General features: G+C 40.2%; 1 protein-coding gene across 11 annotated transcripts in view; it reads left to right on the top strand.

Moving 5' to 3' along the window:
- Positions 1-21,008, top strand: part of Tanc2 (tetratricopeptide repeat, ankyrin repeat and coiled-coil containing 2) — a 496,754-nt gene that overhangs the window by 450,210 nt on the left and 25,536 nt on the right. For all 11 annotated transcript variants that reach the window (XM_029570133.1, XM_029570139.1, XM_029570138.1 and 8 more), the window contains 4 exons: positions 5,707-5,829; positions 6,355-6,591; positions 11,338-11,523; positions 13,619-13,712. In XM_029570133.1, coding sequence (XP_029425993.1) covers positions 5,707-5,829; positions 6,355-6,591; positions 11,338-11,523; positions 13,619-13,712 — 640 coding nt within the window. The remainder of the gene's footprint in view (positions 1-5,706; positions 5,830-6,354; positions 6,592-11,337; positions 11,524-13,618; positions 13,713-21,008) is intronic.

Raw genomic sequence — 21,008 nt, 5'->3', positions numbered from 1 at the left:
CAGCCTATCTAAAGGTCTTTGTTTTAGGAGGGTTAGCTGTTCCTCATCTAGTGGTATTCAGTTGTCAGTATTCCTTTGAATAAGATTGGGGTCTGCTCTTCAATTTCCCAATTCTCTGCTGTGTTACTATCTGGGAATCTCTTTGGCCACCCTGGCCAACAACTCAAAAGAAGGTATCGCTTGACTGGCATTGTTGCTAGTTATGTAGCCTTTAGCTATACATATGGACTCTTGTGATGCTGTGTTCGTCCATTTAATCTTTGGTTATACTTTCCCTTTGGGTGTTTAAGGCCATACAGTTGGGCCAGATAAAATGATTTATTTTCACTCTTAAGGTCGTTTGAGGATCTGTTCCTCAGGCCCTGTTGACCCTCTTCTTTGTAGACTGGACACTAGTTCAAGTCCATCTGGTGGGGTCTCCTTCGCCTCCTTGATCAAGAGAACAGGTGACCTACCACCATCGTAGGACATTTTGAGAGATGCTCATAGTCCCCTGGAACTAGTCGACCTAGGAGGGCTAGGAGCAAAAGTGTCCTTTAAGTCCTTCTGACCAAATTATTATAGACCTTAAAGTATGCCTATTAAACACCCAAGAAGGTAATTCCACCAGTCTTGTGTTTTTAATTACTATGTATCATGTAGATAGATCTTGGGCAAAGACCAGTTATTCTCAGATAAACCTTACCTAGACATATATTTCTTGATCTCCAATGTATATTTGTCAGTAGGTTGTAGGAGTAATATGGTTCCCTCTGTTTTTCAAAACTACACTAGGTATTGTTTATCTCTCACATTGTCTCACCCCTCCATCATGGTTTTCCCCTATCTTTCACCCTGCACAAAATCAATTCCAAATGGCTCAAAGGGGGCACAATGGGGGCTCAAAGGGGGCACAAAGGGACTAGAGAGATGGCTCAGCTGTTAAGAGCACTGGCTACACTTGCAGAGGACCCTGGTTCAGTTCCCAGCACCCACATGGTGACTAACTACCATCCATAACTCCAGTTCCAGGGAATACAGCAGCCTTTTCTGACCTCTGAGGGCATTGTATGATGCAGGTACACCTACACTGCAGGCAATACACTCATATATATAATAAATAAATATGTTAAAAAGTAACAATATCTCATTGTTCCTTTAAAATCTTAAGTGTTTTTAAGCCAGTTGCAATACATATGTGGACCCCAATTCAAACCACTGTTCATTTAGGTTTGTTTGTTTGTTTGTTTGTTTGTTTGTTTGTTTGTTTTTCACTGTATTGGAATCATTAGGAAAATTTGAATGGTCTCTGGATATTTGGTGAAATTTTATATAATTCTTAATTTTATGTTGATGATGTTGGACTGCTTTTTTACATTTATTTCTTTATCTGGGTATCGGCAGATGTGCATGAGTCCTACTATGCACATGTGGAAGTCAGAGGACAACTTGTTGGAGTAGGTTCTCTCCTACCATGTGGGTTACAAGGATCAAACTCAGGTCATCAGGCTTGGCAGCAAGTGCTCTTACTCAGTGAGCTATGTCAGCAGCCCAAGGAGTATGGTTTTCAAGAGTTCTTAAAAAGTCTGGCATGGCAGAGAGCCAAGCAGGGTCACGGGACTCTCACCTGAGTATCCAACCACTCTTCCCAGCCAACTAGTCCAGCCTTAGAAGACAAAAGAAAAATGAGGAAGAACCCAATAGAGAGATGCTTTTGGAAGCCCTGTCAAGAAACTCCAGTGGACTCTCATATGAACATTTGAAAATTGCGCTGTTATGACTTTTTTCTAGTTCCCTGTCTAGAACTTGTAATGCTAATTACTCTTGCCTTTACTTCTCCTTCACATCTCCTATTCATGACTCAAGAACTCTCTTTTCCCCTTAGAAACAAGAGTTATGCAATTTGGGAGTCTTTTAGATAGACTCACTGAAGGGGTACTCCAATTGCCTCACCCTCCATCCCTGTTCAGCATAGAAGAAGCCAAAGCGGTCTGCATCCCTATTCCCTATTGGCAATTTGGGTAACCCCTTCAGAGGATGGCGTGATAATAGGAGATAGGAATTGGCTAGGCAGTTAGGGTAAAAAGACCCCAAAGAAATGTAGCCAGTTTCTGGGCTAAAAGTCAAAATGTCCTTGGGCCTGTTAGCAACATACTCTGTTCCAAAGGCCAAAAATGTCAAAAGTATTTGGGATCTCATATCTAATCCTTAAAAGACTTTAGGGTTATCTCTTCGGAGGGGGGATTGTTGGAGGGGAGGGAGTGGGCATGGATTTGATCAAAACACTTTATATGCATATATGAAATTCTCAATAAAGTTTTTGTAAAAGCTAAAAAAAAGAATTGTCTGGCATGGCAGTGTATATCCACCATGGTGTAATCCCAGCATACAGGAAGGTCTCAAGTTCAAGACCAGTCTGGGCTACCTAGCAAGAATCTGCCTTGAAAAAAAAGTAAAAAGAAAGACAGAATCCTTCTCTTTTAGAGACACTGACTGAAATAGCTATTAACGGGTGATATCTGGGATTCACTTCAAAAATAACCTAGCTGGGGAAAGAAAATACGGGCAGGAATATAATAAAGCAAGATTGACCACCAGTTGGCAATTATTGAAGTAAATGTACATGAGAGTTTATTTTACGTGCTGATTTTCTCTTATCCAAAATGCCTGAGACCAGAAATACTTTAGGTTTCTGATTTTTTTAAATACTTTTTCATACATAATAAGATATCTTGAAAGTGGAACCTGGATCTAAACACAGAATTCATTTATGTTTCTCTTCATATGCATAACCTGAAAGTAACTTTATGCAGTGCTTTTAGCAAGCCTGTCTTTTTGACATGCAACCTGTCATATAAAGTCAGGTATGGAATTTTCAACTCCTGGTTTTGTATCAGTGCTCAAAGGGTTTCTGATTTGCAGGCATTTCAGAGTTTTAGATCAGAGATGCTCAGCCTGTGCTATTTTCTTTCTCCTTTTATAAATAAGCTTGAAATTTTCCATAACAAAAAAAATTTAATAAACTTCACATCATTTGTAAATATGTGTTTGTATATGCACAGAAATATCTTAAGTGGTAAACAACAATCTGTTAGTATCCTCTTAGATTATAAAGGGAGATTAAAACTGCTTTTGTTTTTAACTATTTTATTTATTTTTTATTTTATGTGTGAATGTATTGCCTGCATGTAGGTAGATGCACCCATGTTATATAATGCCCATGGAGGCCAGAAGAGGGCATCAGATTCCCCTGTAACTGGAGTTACCAACAGTTGTTAGCCATGTGAGTGCTGGGAATCAAACCCAGGTCCTTTGTAAGAGCAGCGAGTGCCCTTAACTGCTCAGCCATCTCTCCAGCCCCTGCTTTTATTTTCAGTACCATGCTGTTCTACTTCATTTTTATTTTTTTGAGGCAGGGTCTCATGTATCCTAGGTTGACCTCGAGCTCACTGTGTACTGAAGATGACCTTAAATTTCTGATCCTTTTGCCTCCACTTCCCAACTGGTGGCATTACAGGTGTATACCACCATGTCTAGTTTTTATGTGGTGCTGGGGTTCAAACCCAGGACTTTGTGCATGCTAGGCAAGCACTGTGCTAACTGAACCACATCTCCAGCCCTGTTTTATTTTATTTTTATAATAAAGTATTATTTTATAATTTCAAAAACTAACATAGAGTCTCTTTTAAAAAAAAAAAAAAAAAAAAAAATTCCCGGTTATAAATTGGTATGCAACATTAGATATCACTGAACCACCTTATATCAGCACTTGAGGTGATCCTCAGGTCTAGAAATAATGGGATCAGGTAAGGGCCTGCTTTGAAAATATCTTAGAAATCAGTTTGATATGGACTGGCAAGATGGCTCAGTGGGTTAAAGGCATTTGTCACCAAGCTTTATAACCTGAGTTTGATCCTTAGAACCACATGGTGGAAGTTGTCTTCACACACACACACACACACACACACACACATACACACAAATATAAATAAATGTTTAAAAAAAATCAATTTGGGCTGGGTGTGGTGGCTGACGCGTGCCTTTAATCCCAGCACTCAGAAGGAAGAGGCAGGTGGATCTCTGTGAGTTCAAGGCCAGCCTGGTCTACATAGTGAGTTCCAGGACAGCTGGGGCTACAGGGAGACCCTGCCTCAAAAAGACCGAAAAAAAAAAATCAATTTGATTTGGGTTTTGTTTTGAGATGGGGTTTTACTGCGTAGCACAGGCTGGCATTAAATCTTCTGTCTACTACTCCTGAGTACTGGGATCACAAGCATGTAAGCCACCATACCCCACAAGAAATAAAACATCATCTGAGTGTTTCTTTCAACTGCAGGCAGTACTTTAGCTACTGCCCAGCCCACTATCCTCTTACAGTGTACTCAGAAACTATTCTTTTTAATATGTTTATTTCATATTTATTTCAACATAATACAGGGGGAAAAGATGGCTGTGCCAGAAAAGCCTTTTGGCATTGTTTACAGATCCAGCTTTCCATAGTATGTGTTGTACCTTGCCTCTAGTGCAAGAATTCCCTCTGTGGGAGATTCTTTCTTTACTCACTCCGAGAGCCTTGGTCTTCTATGGAAAGGCATGACCACTGTGACTTGAGATCTTGTTAGATGAATTGTAGAACCATAAGTAAGTAGTTCTTTGTCCAGCGTATACTGAATGAACACATCAGAACAGCCTACATTTCAAAGAACAAAGCAAGCAGAAGCAGCATACGTTTTGGAGAAATATTTTTCCCCAGATCACTGAACTCCCAAACTTTACTGTTAGTATTTTCCTGCCCTTGAGATTTTCAGTTTCAATTCACTTGACCCCTATTTAGGCAGACAAGCAAGATGCTGGTGGACAGGGTCTAACGATAAGGCAATTTATAGACTAAATTATCCCAGTGTCCTTCCAGAGAATTCTATATTAAAAAGGTAAGCATAGGATTGCTAATGTAGTGGGACTTGGGCCAGTCATAATAGGAGAAAGTTTCTTGTTTTTTTCTCTAGGGATGAGTACTTGTGGTTGTTTTGCACTGTGTTAAGGGTGAAGAATGCATAGCTGCTATAAGAAACCCACAAAATCACAGTGACCTAATGCAACAAAGATGTATTTCCTACTTACAGTGTAGTCTAGTTCAGACCATTGCTAAGCTTCCTTCTCTGTGATAGTTCTGAAATCACCTCAGATCCATCCATTGGATCCACTGCATCTAGCCTGCAGTGAGGAGGAAAAGTCTGCAGAAATACACAGGTTTGAGAGCCAAACCTGGGCATGGCATATTACTCCTGTCCGGATTATATTAACCAGAATTCAGTCATGTGATCCACCTAGCAGCAAAGGAGGCTGGTAGAGTTTTCCCAGAATGTTTAGGAAGAAAATGAAATGAAGATCAATCTCCACATTATCTCTGCTGTGGTGTATAATTTAGTGACTTAAGTTACTTAGTCAATAAGGCTAATAAAAAAAGATGTAGAAAAATTAATTACATCGAGGTATAGCATAGAAAAGATGTTAAGTGCTCTCTTACTGGAGATGGTTTAAGATACTGTGTTTCTATATGACTAGTCTCTGCCCCTATCAGTGGATGGGCTTTGCTGGATATGAACATTGTTAAGGTAAGATTCTGCACTATTCATTAGTACCAAAAACCTAGAGGCTACTCACTCATTACTAATGATACTTTTTAACTGAGTTAGTAATTTAATTATCTCCATATTTCTTTTTCAGGGTTTGAGTAAAAAAGTTGGTGTATCATCCTCCATCCTCCAAGGTCTCTGGATCTCCTATAGCACAGAAGGTCTTTCCATGGCATTGGCCTCTTTACGAAATCTCTACACTCCAAATATAAAGGTAAATACAAACTACAAATAATTAACTGAAAAACATATAATTAGGAGGACCTCAAGTGGCCATTTAGTTGATCTCTGACTTGTCTTAGGCTATTTCCTAATGATTCACTTTTTATCGATTTTAATATATTTTAAATTGCTACATTTTATTCTGAGAACTGAAGACTGATGCCCTGCCTTTTATAACTGACTGATACATGGGGTCAGGTTCTGCTAGAGGTTCTGAGGATAAATGATTCTCCAGTAGCCTTTGTTTAAGGAGGAACTTTTCAAACCATGAAAAGTTAGCTTAATTGAGCTAATATAGTATAGGCACATTCACTCTAGCTAATGAGCAGTTTATTTAAAGGAGACATTTGACATTCCTTTCCAAAAGCAAGGTATTCAAAGGGGAGCAAATGAAGGGTATAAAACAAAACATTACTAAATACTACTGGGCATTGTTGTAGAGTCTCAGGTAATTTAATTTTTAAAATTACTTAAAAGGTATTGCTGATGTTTGTCTGTTTATTATTTCTGTTTCTAGGTCAGCCGACTGCTGATTTTGGGAGGTGCCAATATTAATTACCGGACAGAGGTTTTAAATAATGCTCCAATTCTATGTGTCCAGTCTCACCTTGGTTACACAGAAATGGTGGCCCTGCTTTTGGAGTTTGGGGCCAATGTAGATGCCTCTTCAGAAAGCGGCCTGACTCCTCTGGGGTACGCTGCAGCAGCAGGGTTCCTGAGCATTGTGATGCTGCTCTGCAAGAAACGGGCCAAGGTAATGGCTACCTGCCTCTGTTCTTTCCCTTTCTTCCCAATGTCATCCTTCCTAACTCATTTGTTACCCTAGGAATTTAGGTACAACCCTGATGGGGAGCAGATCAAAGCTAGTGCTCACTCAGCTTATATCCCAGGGTTTGCCCACTTGGCCTGCCAGTGCATGCTGCTTCTAGGCATAGTTATCAGATCTTTCAGAGGTACTTGGAAAATAGCATTTATCAGTAACCACGAAAAGTCCCTATCTAACCAACCCAGAAACTATCTGTAAGCATAGAAGAAACCTCTTTCCAACAAAAAGCCAAAGTGGGGCTGAAGAGATGGCTCAGCGGTTAAGAACACTGGTTGTTTTTGCAGAAGACCTGGGTTCAAATCCCAGCACCCACATGGCAGCTAACAACTGTCCTAACTCCAGTTCCAAGAGATTTGACAGCCTCTTCTGTCCTCTGTAGGCATTGCATAACACAGGTGTACTTACCTACATGAAGGCAATACATGCATACACATCAAATAAAAATAATAGCCCTGTGCTTCCCTGGGCCTGCATGACCGGCAGGCCTCTCTCCAACCCGCAGACCTCTCTCCGACTGGCAGGGCTCTCTCTCTCTGGGGTATCCTTAAGATAGTGTCTGTCCTTGAAAGTGAGATGAGTTTCTTGCAGACAACAAAAAGATGGGTTTTGGTGGGCTGGAAATCTGGCTCAGCAGTTAAGAACACAGGTTGTTCTTGCAGAAGATCTGAGTTTGAATCCCATCACCCACGTGGCAGTTAACAACAGTCCATAACTCCAGTCCCAGGGGATCCGACAGTCTCTTCTGACCTCCACAGGCATTGCACTACTTATATGTAGGCAATACACACAGGCACATAAAATAAAAATAATAAATAAAAATTTTTTTAAAAAGCTAAAGGAAAAGCAAGGGGTAAGGAGACTGCAGTGGAGGTCTGAATTGAGCAGCACCTGCAGGCACTAAGGCCTTCACATATAGGCAAGAGACCCTAGCTGTGGAGATGAGACAGAAGCTAAATCCTTTCCTCCTATCCTTTAAGACCACCATCATAGAGATTTGGGGGGAAAGATGTACTCAGACTGGCCAAGGGCACCTCAGAGTGTTTGTTGGCACATTCCAGCTCCCTGAAAACATCTCTAAAATGTTTGCTTTCTTTTTGTGCAGTGTAGGGAAGTACATGCATATGAATGTATACACACACACACACACACACACACACACACACACACACACGTGTGTACTCATGTGGAGACCAAAACAGGATGCCTGGTATCTTATCATGCTCCACCTCATTGCCTTTAAACCAGGTCTCTCCCATTCTCAGCTAGGCTGGCTGGCCAATGAGTTTCCAGGATCTACCTGTCCCTATCCCCTAATGCTAAGGTTATAGGCACACAGCTCTCCCTGGCTTTTATGTGTATGCTGGGAACTCAAACTCAGGTCCTTGGGCTTATAGGCAAACACTTTTACCCACCGAGCCATCTCCCCAGCCCCCAACATGCTTTCTTTGTGGTATTTTCAGAACCACTGGTATAGAAGAACTCAATTTCAAAATATCAGTGAAAAGAAAAGCCACTGGTTTCACAAATATAGGCCACAGAAACACTGTGACCTCATGGCATTTTGATTCAGTCCTAAAAACTAAGAATTCTAGTGGTTTCACAGTAAAACAGAAGTTATGTGTATGTCCTCATTTTGAAGTGTTTGTTGCTCTCATCCAGGGAACCTGAGAATTCACAGAGAAGCTTTAAATGTTTGCTGTGACATAGATTGCCCCCTGTAACAATACCCTGTTTGTTTGAATGGACACTTGTAGAAAGGGAATATTCCTCTTGATGTAAATTTATGTCTCAGCTGGGTCCTTGATGCTGCTTACCCCTTATATCCACACCATTGTTTTGTTCATCTTTCATTGTTTCCCCAGAGCAGATACATACATGTCTATGTTCTCCTCAAACTCCTGTTAGATCTCTTCTGCCTTCTGTATTAGTAACATTAAGCTGAAAGCCAGGTATGGTGGCATACATCCTAGGACTTGGGAGGATGAGGCAAAAGGATCACAAGTTCAAGGTCAGTCTGGGCTATAGAAGGCCCTCAATTCAAAAAAGAAAGAAAAGCAAGGTTGAGTTTATCCAGTGAATGTCTACCACAGAACTTTATTAGTCTTCCTACACTTGCCTGACAAGGAATGTTTACTTTCCTTTCGAAGCATCTGCCTCAGCTTGTGCTCGCCATCCTGGCATGTTGCTCTTTCTCTCACATGTTATTTCCTTCCTTTTCTTAATTTTTATTACCTTTTTCCCTCAATATCTACAAACATGCAAATGTCTCCCCTAACTTACAAAAGAAACTCCTCTGTCCTGCTAACCAGAGGCTACATCCCATCTCTTCCCTTCCATGTGCATCAAACCTGTCCTTTAAGGTGCCTCTTCTTCCTCACTACTCATTACCTGCTTGCAGTCCAGCTTCCATGAGTGTAAAGAAGGTAGGTTATTAAAATCATAAGCTTTAGAGTCAAACAATTGTATTAAGTCCATAACCGAATCCACTCTTACTTCCTATGAGGACTTGGACATACTATCTATGCTGTCTTACACTATCTATCCTCCCTCACGCTCACTTTTTCATCTATAAAAAGGATTAATAAAGTATGGAATTGAAGAGATAAAGCATTTCAAGAGGTAGTCTCTTTTAATCTCTTTAAATCTCATACAATGCCTAATAAATGATGATGTTCCACAAGGAGGTCAGCAGGGAGAGAGAGAGAGAGAGAGAGAGAGAGAGAGAGAGAGAGAGAGAGAGAGAAACACTCCAACCTTCCAGCACTCAGCTAAGCTTCTCTGGTAGCTAACTACTGCCAGTCACTAATGCCCAACTCCTCCCACTCCCACCCCTGAGCCCTGTCATTGAGCTGCTGGTGTTGGAGCTCTCCCACCTGTCTGGTTCCTCCATTCACATTATACTCTCCTTCTAATGCAGCTTCACTGAGATCCTGCCTTCTGGGCTCTCCATCCTCATACTCTCTTGAACATTAAAGTCATAGGCTTTGACATCAAAGACAGTTGGATTCTAGTTCTTTTACTTACATTTGAGTGGTTCTTTTTTTAATATTTTATTACTTTTATTTTATGCATATGAGTGTATTGCCTGCATGTGCGTAAGTGCACCAGTACCATACAATGCCTATATAAGTCAGAAGAGGGTGTTAGATCACCTGAAACTGGAGTTACAGATGGTTGTTAGCCCCAGCACTTGGGGGACAGAGACAGGTGAATCCCAGTGGCTCTCTGGCCAGTCATCCAAGCTCTAGATTCAGTGAGAGACCCTGTCTCAAAAAATAAGGTGGAGAGAAACTAAGGAAGACATCCAGCATTGACCTCTGGCTCCAACTGCATGCACGGGTGCGCACCTGCATACACATGTGCATACACCACACACAAAAAATTAGTAATTTTTATACTTTTATATTCCTTATTTCATTAGTTATGCACTCCATTTTTGGACAGACTTAGTCACACTTCTCCCTACCTTGTTTGAAAATCCTTGCAAGCAGAATTTAGTACTATCATACCTTTTTATCCCATATGGTGCCTTGCACACACTCACATTCAGTAAAGTTTGTCATGTGGGTCACTAGGTAGAACCAAAGTCTGTGGGAGAATCAAAACAAAACCTGGATCTTAAATATTCTGACTATCCTAGACAGACAGCCACATTCCAGCTAGAGACTTCTAAGAACCTTCTGGTAGATTGATCTTAATCAACCTTTTCTCTCAGCCTAAACTTGTAACCACCACTGAAATTACAAAAACTGCTTTGGAGCTTAGTCTAGCCATTAAGCTCCAAGTGCCTCTAGCCATTTAGACCAGATTTTTGACATTTTACCCTCCCCCTGGAAGAGAGAAAAGCTTTCTGCCAAAGCTAGGTAGTCAAATGAGTGATTCAAAAGACATGATTCCAAAGACATTTTTTGAGCCAACAAAGCTGTAAATCTTTCAAATCTTTTTTTAAATATATTTTGATTTTATGTGTATTGAGTATACATATTGCTTGCGTGGATATAAGTGCACCCATACATGTAATGCTCATGGAGGCCAGAAGAGGGATTAGATCCCCTAGAACTGGAGTTTCAGATGCTTGTGAGTTGCTGTGTGAGTGCTGGGAACCACACCTAGGTCCTCTGCAAGAACAGCCAGTGCGCTTCATCACTGAGCCATCTCTTCAGGCCAAATCGCTCAAATCTTGATCTGAAAAGAACTATTAGAGGACAAAGAAGTACCTCAGCTTTACCTGAGGGTTTTGTTTAATGTGAAAACAAAAACCTTACCTCCTTTTCTGGGGAAAAGAAATTCTCCCCAAACAGACCTCCGGGAGAGTTAAGAGTCCAGTAGTAATCTAGCCTGAGTAGAAAGTATTTTATTTTTATTTTATGTGTATGACTATATTGCCTACATATATGTAAGTGCACCTGTGTCATGCAATGCCCATAGAGATCAGAAGAGGGTATTGGATCCCCTGGAACTAGAGTTACAGACAGTTGTTAGCCACCATGTGGGTGCTGGGAATTGAACCCAGGTCCTCTGCAAGAGCAGCCAGTGCTCTTAACAACTGAGCCATCTCTTCAGCCCCCAAAAGTATTTTGTAAATTTGCTTCAACATCAGCTCACAGAGTAGGGAAAGAGGGAGCTCAGTTGTCTAGATCTGTTCACACTCATCTTTCTGTTCTCTTCCCTTAGGTAGACCACTTGGATAAGAATGGGCAGTGTGCTTTGGTTCATGCTGCTCTGCGAGGTCATCTAGAGGTTGTCAAGTTTCTGATTCAGTGTGACTGGACAATGGCTGGCCAACAACAAGGAGTGTTCAAGAAGAGCCATGCCATCCAGCAGGCCCTCATTGCTGCAGCCAGCATGGGTTACACTGAGGTAAGAAGAATATGATAGGAGTTGCATATTGAAGAGTCAGGAACCTGGAGGAAAAAAGTCCTGCGTGTTATGAAATTGTCAACCAAATTAGTGTGAATTTTTATCACTACTCTGAAGTATAAGGGGGTTAAACTCAGGCACTTGGCTACTCAGATACCAAGGTACCTAGAATTATGTGCATGGAACACACTTAAAAGTCAAAAAGGAGCTTGGAAATTATCTTACACAACTCCTCCCCTATTTCTCCCCTCTTTAGCAAGCTATATGACACGAAGCCACAGATGGGTACTGCCCTGTGATCAGTGTCTGACCGTGTGGAACAAGAACACAACACTTAGAACCTCAGAAGGATCAGGTTTTGGTCCCAGACCTTCCCTAATGTCTTAGTTTTTCATCCATAAGATGAAGCGACTAAATTCTTTTTTTTACAAGGTTGCTGTGAAGGATGCTTTGTAAGTAATTAAACACCACAGAAATGGCATTTTGCTATCTTATTAATAATTGTGGCAAATACATGGAATTGATAGTATGTTATGAAATGTTAAATAACTGATGGTGAGGAAAGAGAGGAGTGCAGCCAGGGGCAGGTTCATACATACTTAGGTTTATTGTAAATTTTACCGATCCAAAGAATGGGTTATACAGTAATTAAATAATTAAACAGGCAGTACTCTTTTTTTTCCTTTGGTCTTTTTTAAGACAGGGTCTCCCTGTAGCCCCAGCTGTCCTGGAACTCACTATGTAGACCAGGCTGGCATTGAACTCAGAGATCCACCTGCCTCTGCTAGGATTAAAGGCATGCGCACCACGCCCGGCTACAGGCAGTACTCTTAATTGAATGTTTATTTTTGCCATGTTTGAATCAGTAGCTAACCTGTAGTTGCATCCTAATTATGATTTGACAAATGGAGTTGCATCCAGTTTACTCTTTTCCCAATAATTTTACTGCCATTAAATCTTATATTTACTCTACTGTTAAACTATTTTCCTCATTATATAAATTCTACTCATTAAACTGAAACACCTTTCAGTTTTATCTCTAAACTAAACCTTGATCTGTAATGTCTGTAAACACTCCCACCATGCCCACCATGGCTGACTTCAAGCTGTCATGTCACATGGCTGAGCACAAGAGGTGGGAAGAAATGCGCAGTCGAATACCATGATGTAATACTTCAACCATACAGACACAATAGATATAAATAATCTCTGTATCATAGATAACAATAGAATGTAGTTTTCAGATTTTTTTGAGATTTGAGGGGGGGTTTGTTTGTTTTTTCTCGCTTTGTTTTTTGTAGTGTTACAATCAAACCCAGAGTTCACATATTCTAGGTAAGCTCTTTATCAGTAAGCTGCATCTCCAGCCTGAGTTTAAGTATTTTTATCTTTATTTTAATGTATTTAATTTAACTGCTATTAAATTTTTAATAAATTACTGACTTTGTTTAACAATCAGCTTGTAAACATTTCTGAAAATTTAAGAATCAGCTCCCATGGGCTGCTGTGAACTGGCCCATCTCACTATGTGAGACACTCCAGTAGGACACCACTTCTCTCAATTGGCATGATGTCACCAAGGAAATGGGAAACAAAATTGAAGTTTGTATTGTCTATGGAAAGTGTTTAACTCTCAGAACAATCAAATTCCTGGAAACAGCTGTCATTTTGTCTGTGCTTTGCAGCCATTCTCCTTTTACTAAAACCCAGATAGTCCTTATTCTTCTGAGAGGAAAAATGATGACAATCACTCTGCACTAAAGAGATACAGGCCTCAATTTTCCCCATATTTATTTCCTATTTTCTTATTGGAAGGATAAGAGATTCTTCCGTAGGCTTAAATAGGAGGAATATATAATTTTCAAATCATATGATATATGTTATGTTTAAAGGAAGCATGTGAACTGTATTTGGTAAGACAAGTTTCATCAAAGCAGTTTGGGGTTTCTTTGTTAAGGTACTATGTACTGATTCCTTTTGTAGGTAAGAGATTTAGTGATGCTTGGGTACTGGTTTCCCGAACCTTTCAGGTTCATGTCAGTAAGTAGCATAACTTTCCACGTGCAGTTTGAACTGACACAGCTTCTTGTTTCAGATTGTCTCCTACCTACTTGATCTTCCAGAAAAAGATGAAGAGGAAGTGGAGCGAGCACAGATTAACAGTTTTGACAGTCTCTGGGGAGAGACAGGTACTTCTCTTGGACATTTCTCTCTCTCTCTCTCTCTCTCTCTCTCTCTCTCTCTCTCTCATATGTTGTACTTAGACTGTGTCTCATACTTTTATTTTTAGTCTGGCATACTCTAACACTCTTCTGTCTTAAGACTTTGTGACCAATTCCACCCACCAAAAAATCAGGCCATTTCCCACTTTCAGCCCCTTTCCCTTTAGATTCTCCACCATTAGCACTTTCAGAAACCTTCACAACTCTTGTTTCCACATATGTTTCAAACACTGAAACTGTCACACCAGGCGTGGTGGGGTGTACCCAGCCCTCAGGAAGCAGAGGCAGGTGGATCTCTGTGAGATTGAGGACAACCTGGTTCACACTGTGATTTCTAGGTGGGCTGTGACTAGGGAGACCCTGTCAAAATAACAATCAACAAAAAGACAAAAAAAAAAAAAACCAATGTGGCAAACCAAAGCAGGAAATACTGTGGCTTTTTTTTTTGAAGACAGGGTCTCCTTGTAGACCCCAGCTGGCATAGAACTCACTATGTAGACCAGGCTGGCCTCAAACTCAGGGATTCACCAGCCTCTGCCTCCCGAGTGCTGGAATTAAAGGCCTCTCCTTCATCTACATGATCCTTGTACTTCCTTTTCCTTTCCTTGCTCCCAAAATAGCATTCCAACCTGTAGTTGTAACCAGAAGACATGACTTTCACCCACGTCTCTGGCTTCACCAAATGTTGTTATGGTTATCCAACACAACTGAGCTTCACATCTGACAACACCACTCTAAGGTCTGACCTGATACAGTTCCTCTGGATCTGTAGCAGAGCATTTTCTGTATCATTTGGACCTTGCTTCACCAACGGAAGCCTCTTCCCTGTGATAGGTGCAGGAAATGAAATGACTGTTATGCTTCCTTCAAGTCTGAACTAGAGCATCTGGAGGAACACTAATAACCTTTGATGTGTCTTTACTGGGGAAGGGAAAACGGTAGAAAAAAAACAAAGATATGTGTCATATTTGCCAGGAGAAATAGACTGGTGTTGAGATGGCAAATTTGGGGAAAATATTTCACTAAACAAGAAGAGTTTGCATTTTGGTAAAGGTCAGAATACTGTTAAACATCAGAGAGTTTTGAATGCATCTAAAATTTACAACTCGTCAAATTGTTTTTCTTTCTTCCCATGATGAAATTTTGTATAGGTTTCATGACTTCTTTAGCATGTATAATGGTCCAGAGCTCAGGAATTTGTTTCTCAAATAATTCCTTCCTCTAAGAACCAAAAGGAGCAGATGCCAGGCAGCTGCAGCTTAAGAGCCCGTGACAGATTAAAGGAAAATGTGCAGTTGGAAGCAGCTGCTGTCTCTGGAACCCCAGAAGTCAGAGGGCAGGCTGAGGAGAAGGGACTAGCCAGGACATTAGCAGTTCTGGATTCTCCATATGGGACTGCCAAAGGAACATGTTGGTTTACCTCTCCTGTCTGCAAAACTTTCCCAATACAGTGTTGCTGTACTTCCCAGTAGACCTCTTCCCAGTAGACCAAGGGCATGGAAGTGTGAGTAGCCACTGAGAGTGGCCAAGGAAGTCATGGCCCGGTGGTGATCATGGGTGGAAATTATAAGGCCTATAATCATAGTATTGAATAGCAAGCATTCTAATGATATACTCAAAAGAAATCCTTAGCAAGGTTCAAAAAGGGTATGAACCATATCTGGCAAGATGGCTCAGTGGGTAAAGGTGCTTGACCTAAATCCAATCACATGGTAGAAGGAGAAAACCAACTCCCCAAGTTGTTCTTTGACATCTACATGCTCGCCATAGCACACATACACACACACACACACACACACACACACACACACACACACACACCAAAATATTTAATTAATTAAACATTAAAAAACATGGTCTCAGGGTCTTAAAAGATTTCATATTTTAAAGCATATGAATTCTTATTTTCATATACATGTACCAGCTCAAAATTTTAAAAATCAAAACTTCATGTCAGTTTGTTTATAGCCAAAATTGTGTTATATTTAATTTGTTATTTAGATACAATGATTTACTATTAAAAATAAATTTTTAAATATACGTTGGAACAAAATATAATTTCTGGATCTATAAAAAAAAGTTACTTAAAGCAAGGTATGGTTGCATCCACCTGTAATCCCGGCACTGGGGAGGCAGATGCAGGAGGATTATTGCAAGTTCAAGGCCAGCTTGCTCTATATAGCAAGTTCTAGACCAGCCACAGCTACAGAGCAAGACTCTGTCTTAAAACAAGACAAAAAAATTTATCTGACTTCAGAAAGACTTTTGGAAAAGACTGCTGTCTTTGCTGTGTGAAAATGACCCTAAAACTTACCACTAGTATAGTATGGACTTCTTTTTTATCTTTTAAATTTATTATTTAGTTTATGTTATGAGTATTTTGCCTACATGTATGTAACTGTACTATATGCATGCATGCAGTGCCCACAGAGGTCAGAAGAGGGTGTTGGATCCCCTGGAACTTAGAGTTATGGACTGTTGTTAGCCACCATATGGGTGCTGGAATCCAAACCCCAGTCTTCCGTAAGAGCAGCCAGTGCTCTTAATTGCTGAGCCATCTCTCCAGCTGGACTTGGCTTCTTTACCTGCAGTAATGTGTACTAAGTATGCATGTTCCTTTTAACTATAGCACATAATATAAAATTTATGATGACCCATTGAATTTTCTTGTATGAGCCAGTAGAGGTCTTATATACGCAACCCTGACCTACATGACAAAAAATTTACCTAGGAAAAATACAATGGTCATAATTTTACAACAGTCTATATCACTTAACTCTACCAAAGTCAAGACACTGCTAACAAGAAGAAACTATATGACCATTTTTATGCCACAGCAAAGAAGTTTTTGCCACTTGCACTATCATAAGATACACCCCAGTTCCAGAGATGTTAAGATAGAGGGGGCAGTGAGTATTAAAATCGGTGAAACACATGATAAAATAGTGACATGATATATTTTTTGCATATCTTGTTTCCTACGAACAGATCATGAGAATAAACCTGGGTGTGTTTGCCTTCCTTTGGCAGTCTCTTTTGCCCTCCAGACATCATCTTCTTACATCTGGCTTTCACCAGCTGGCTGGCTATATCAAGTCAAGACTCCACTAACAAAGAGAAACTATATAACCATTATTTTTTATGCCACTACAGAAGCAAAAATTTTGCCCCCTCCCATTCCACGTGATTGTCACAGTCTTCTTAGGAACAACACAAACAACACAAGAGAAGCAGTAAGGTGGCAGTATTGTCCCTTCCTGTTTCTATACAGGCAGACTAGGACCAGCTCTGGGAGCTCCTAGCAGCTGTAGAGGCAGAGTTCACAAAACAGTTTCCCACTGTTCCCGCCTTTATCATCTTTTGCCAGATTATTGCAGCTCCCTGTGAGCTGGTCTTCCTTACTTTATCTGCTATCTTGTGAGTCATGTTCCAGGATATAGCCAGAGAAGAACCTTTTAAGTCATCGTCTGTCGCTTTCCTACTTGCTGACCTTTTACTACTTGTAGAATTAAGTTCTTCAATGTAGCATAACAACAGTCATGATCTCCAGACTCTTCTATTGCTTGTCTTCTCTGGTAATTCCAGCTATAAACAAGTTGTTTCCCACCTTGTCCTTTATACGTGCCTTTCCCTAGAATGCCTTCTTTTCCTTGTACACCATAAGTCTCCTATTCATCTCTCGTCATGTAACCCAGATGACCCTCTCCTGGGAGGCCTTCTGGATACTTCTGTGTCACCTCCATACCATGGCATATCTCTGTTGTGCTCATCACACTGTAATGTATTTATCTGTCTTCCTTATTTGACCATGAGTTCATTGAGATCAGACAGCATTTGACCAATAGCTCTATAAATGTTTAATTAATGTTTTGGGTTCATAATCAGTTTATGTCTCCCAAACCACCTTCCCCCATTGATCTTACATGTTGTACTCTTTCAAGATTGAAAATAGATAAAACAAATCATTTGCTTTTCTGCATTCTGTTTAATGTCAGCATCCCATCCAAGCAAACTTTGGCTATTTCTTCATCTCTGAGCTGCATCCTGACTGCCTCTTCAGACTCCTTACATGTTTCCCTTTGGAAAAAAAATGATGTCAACTACTCTCATCAGATGCTGACAAGCTACAGAGCAAATTATGGTTCTGGTCTCTTAGAAAGAGATTCTGCTCCTAACTACTATGCTTGCTCTAAGAATCAGTTTGTTGTTTTATAGATATGGCTTTACCATTTAATCGCCTTTCTTTCAAAAACTCTTAACAGTTTTTGATAAGACTCATAAAATCTAGCCAAAGCAACCCCTTCCTCGTGGATTTTGAGGCCAGACTCCATTCTACATAGTTAACATTGTTTTGAGATGAAATTCACCAGCTGTGTTAATGACCATGTCTAGCTATCATCTGAAGGTTGCTGCCAAATGACATCATAACCCAAGCAACAGAGATTATACAACAAAAAAGGGCCAAATGGAACATTTCCCTCTCATAAAAATGCGTTATTCAGCAGAGAGAAATAGACCAACCAGGGTAATATAATTGTGTAACTTTCCAGGCAATCACTATCTGTGAATAATTTGTTCCATGGACCAGCATCATTAGTAAGAGGCTTGTATCTGAAATATTAGTCTGTTTTCTCCATAGTGCTATCAGCTTTAAAAAAAAAAATTCTTGGCCTGCACACATTGGGAGGCTTGCCATAACCCTATCATTTATTGGTTACTTTAAATGGAATCAGAATATGGAGGTTAGAAACTTTCCAAGTGGTCTACTTGAAACACCAAGATGATTCTTAAGATACTCAAAGCAAGTCTGTCAGAGTCAAGTTCTCAACTCTCTTGTGCTCTGATGCCTAAGTAAAACCAACAACTGTTTTAAACTGCTGACAATATGAACTTAAGACATAGAATCAGCTGGGTATGATAGTACACACCTTTAGTTCCAGCATTCAGGAGGCAGAGGCAGGCAGATCACTATGAGATCAAGGCCAGCCTGGTCTACATGTGCCAAACCAGCTGGGACTACAGAGAGTCCTTGTCTCAAAAGACCAAAATCCAAAAATAATAGCAAAAGAAAGGACATAGAACCAGAGATAAAACTTCTTTGTTGGGGCTGGAGAGATGGCTCAGCAGTTAAGAACACTGGTTGTTCTTGCAGAAGACCCAGGTTTGAATCCCAGCACCCACATGGCAGCTAACAACTGTCCATAACTCCAATCCCAGAGGATCCAACAGCCTCTTCTGACCTCCATGGGCATTGAACGACACGGGTGCACTTACCTACATGCAGGCAATACACACACACATACACATAAAAATGATAAATAAAATTTTTTTAAAAACTTCTTTGTCAAAGTAAATGATTACAGCCATTAACACCTACCTTTGTTCATTCAGAGCTGAAAAATGTCTGTACCCTCAGAGAGGATGAACACTTGCCCTCCTGTGAGGAACTGACAGAAAAGCCAATGTCACGTTCCAAAATAAAAAGAGTGCTTATACCTTCAAAAGTTGCCATATTTTCCCTCATAAGCCCATTTTATTTCCCTAAGGAAAGAGAAAATTTACTTTAAACTATTTTTGTGAAAATTACAGAGAATTTTAATTTTGCATATGGCCCATTTACAGATCAATTAAGCCAAACCCAAAGACAAAATGCCATAATTTATACTTAAATGAAAATATATATGTGACATTTGCTTTGAATTTCAGTAACTTCTTGATTAGAGTCCAACATTTGAAAACTAAAATATCTGAACCCTCCAAATACTGTTTTTTGATTTTTCGTTGGCATAGATGGCTATAATAATAAGAGAAGGCTCTGCTGTCTACCACATCACCTTTCCATTTGGGGAGTGGGGAAATAATCTATTCTCTTTCTTTAAAATGAAGCACAAGGGCTGGAGAGATGGCTCAGCAGTTAAGAGCATTGACCTTGCAGAGGACCCGGGTTTACTTCCCAGCACTCATGTGGTGGCTTACAGCTCCAGTTGTTACAACTCCATAACTCCAGTTCCGGGAGATCTGACACCCTCTTCTGGCCTTCACAGGCATTATAAGATACGGGTGCACCTACATACATGCAGGCAAAACACTCATAAAATAAAAATAAACAAATCAAAAAAAAGTTTAATGAAGTATAACTAACTCCTAATATCTTCTCTGTTTTCCATCCTCCCTACCTTTTATCCAGTCTTTAAAACAATAAGTTAAGGTCTAAGGAGATGGCTCAGTTGGTGAAGTGTTGTCACACAAGCATGGGACATGAGTTCACACCCTCAACACCCACGTACAAAGTTGGGCACGATGGCATACATCTGTAATCCCAGCACTCGGGGAACAGAGACAGGCAGATTAGCTGAATCAGCAAGCTCCAGTTTCAGTGAGAGACCCTGTCTCAAAAAGCTCAAGAGGAAAAAGACTGAGGAAGACACCCAGTGTCACCCTCTGGCCTCCACTAATACGAGAACACATGAACATATACACACACAAACACCACACTCAGATTTGAAAAAAAAGAAAAAGAAAACAGCAGATTTCAGCTAGGTAATTTCACACTGGAGAGGCTGAGACAGGAGTAATGTTAGTTCAAGGCCAGCCCAGTGTACATATGGAGACCCTGCCTCCAAAAAATAAATAAGCAAACCTGTGCATTTTAAATCCCATGATTAAATAAATGTCTGTCTGTACAAGGTGAACTTTGTAGCTCCAAATTCTTCTTCCTACTATTGAAACAGTACACTGAGGATGAAATAGACACTCAGAGGATCTCCACTATGCCAAAGACCACAAGTAATGCACAGTAGCATAAAAAGAATCCTTAATCTCTTCCTCCCATATCTTTTATATCCACTATAACTTTCTTTTACATCCGTGACTCCATTATTTTATATTTGAAGAAGAAAGCCTGTAGTAGTGGTGCATACCTGTAATCTCTGCACTTGGGGAATAGAAGCAGGAAGATCAGGCATTCAAGGTCATCCTCAGCCACAAGGTTAGTTTGAGGCCAAGCTGAGCTATGTGAGACCTTGTGCCCCGCCCCCGACAAAAAAACAGAAAAAAAGTTGTCTTTTTTCACACCTGTTTTCTCTCTTTAAGACCATATTACCTTGACCAGTTCTGGCCCTCATATACAAATGCTTATAAATCTTTTTTTTTTTAACCTTAGATCTCAACTAAGAAAATTTAAAGAAAAAAACAATAAAAGTTTGTCCCAGGCCTTAAATTCCCATTCCTGCTCTTAATATTTTAGATTTGTGAGCACAGAGA

Source organism: Nannospalax galili, unplaced genomic scaffold, assembly GCF_000622305.1.
Source record: "Nannospalax galili isolate Female #2095 unplaced genomic scaffold, S.galili_v1.0 scaffold1023, whole genome shotgun sequence".
Classification (NCBI taxonomy): Eukaryota; Metazoa; Chordata; class Mammalia; order Rodentia; family Spalacidae; genus Nannospalax; species Nannospalax galili.
Note: the sequence above shows the minus strand (reverse complement) of the source record. Positions and strands in the feature narration are given on the sequence as shown.